Source organism: Plasmodium gaboni, chromosome 8 (assembly GCF_001602025.1).
Source record: "Plasmodium gaboni strain SY75 chromosome 8, whole genome shotgun sequence".
In the NCBI taxonomy this organism is placed as follows: Eukaryota; Apicomplexa; class Aconoidasida; order Haemosporida; family Plasmodiidae; genus Plasmodium; species Plasmodium gaboni.
Genome location: NC_031488.1, coordinates 360,421 through 362,142, shown reverse-complemented (window position 1 = coordinate 362,142; position 1,722 = coordinate 360,421). Strand labels below are relative to the sequence as shown.

General features: G+C 17.4%; 1 protein-coding gene across 1 annotated transcript; it reads left to right on the top strand.

Annotated features, from left to right (window-relative positions):
* Positions 1–182: 182 nt before the first annotated feature.
* Positions 183–1,495, top strand: PGSY75_0810500 (putative protein phosphatase; the record flags this gene model as incomplete). Its single annotated transcript, XM_018785231.1, has 6 exons — positions 183–246; positions 382–489; positions 625–757; positions 868–1,018; positions 1,129–1,230; positions 1,406–1,495. Coding segments are annotated over 6 exons (648 nt in total), but the record flags the coding sequence as incomplete, so codon positions are not given.
* Positions 1,496–1,722: the final 227 nt, after the last annotated feature.

Here is a 1,722-nt window from a genome sequence, read left to right as displayed (position 1 = left end):
AAAAAAATAAAAAAATAAAAATAAATTTTTTTTTTTTTATTTTTTTTTTTTAAGATTTTTTTTTTTTTTTTTTTTTTTTTTTTTTTTTTTTTTTTTGTCTTTTATTTATTTTTTTGTTTATTAAAAAAAATGTTCATATAACTTAATAAATATATCATATATTTTGTTTCATCTTAATTTAGAGTGTTAATAATACATGCAAAAGGATAGATGAAAGGATAGCCCAAGAATATCCAAATAGCCGAGGTGATAACAATGTATATACACCACAATAAATAAATAAATACATATATATATATATATATATATATATATATATATGTATATGTTTTAACGATAATGTGGGTGACATAAAATAATTTCATATTTTTTGCTATTCAGACGGTGCCACATGTGTGATAGTTTTAATAAAAGATGAATATGCTTATATTATAAACATAGGAGATTCATGTGCTTATTTGTGTCGTTATTTAAATAATTGTAATCAAGGTATATTATATAAAGGGATAAAATTCTTTTATTCTAACAAAAAAGTTGTTAATATGTACATAGAATTATTCCTATCAATCTTGATTGTTATATATATATTTATTTATTATGTTTTTTCCTTTTATCTTTCCTAAGCCATTGAGTTAGTAGATATTCATAAGCCTTGGGTTATAACAGAAAAAGAAAGAATAATAAAACATGGAGGTACTATTGAAAATGGAAGAGTGAACGATATAATCGATGTTACAAGATCTTTTGGGGACTTATCGTAATATACATATATATATATATATATATTATAATAAAATAAATGAAGCAAAATATTTCAAATTATTTTGTATGTTATATAATTATACCAATTAATTTCTCTTTTTTTAGATTAAAGAAATATGGCTTATTGTGTACAGGGACATTTAAAAAGTTTAAAATAAATTCTGACGATAATTTTATAATTCTGGGAACAGATGGATTTTTTGGTTTTGTTGATATAAACTATGTAATAAATGAGATAACAAATTTGTCTAAAAAGGTATATAAATAAAAGAAAATATATATATATATATATATATATATATACTACCATTTTCATATTTTATAATATGAATAATATATTTTTATATTTATGCTTTCTAATTATAGGAAGAAAGATTGGTAAACGTTGAAAAAAAAAAGACAGTATTCGATGCAAAGAGTATTTGTAATATTATGGTGGAACATGCTATTGTTGATAAAAAATCTCAAGTAATTTTAATAGAAAAACAATATAAAAATATTACATAAATATACCTTCTACAATAATATAATATAATTAATATTATATAATATTTTAATAAAGTAATAAATATATTCATGTTGTAAATTATAATTCTCTTTATATGTAGACACGTATATATTTTTTCATTTTTTATTTTATTAGGATAATGTAACGGTTGTTTTAATCAAATTTCTGCACAAAAAAAAAAAAAAAAAAAAAAAAAAAAAGAAGAAGAAGAATATATATATGTGAAAAAAATATAAAAGAAGATAAAATAAAAAATAAAAAAAAGAAGATAAAGTTAATTATAAAATTATATACTACCTATATATTTAAAATATCAACAAAATTTAATTATTGAAACAACAATATGTAAACAAAAAAAAAAAAAAAAAAAAAAAAAAAAAAAAAAAAAAAAAAAAAAAAAAATTAAAAAAAATATAAAAAAAAAAAAAAAAATAAAAAAAAAAAAAAAAAAA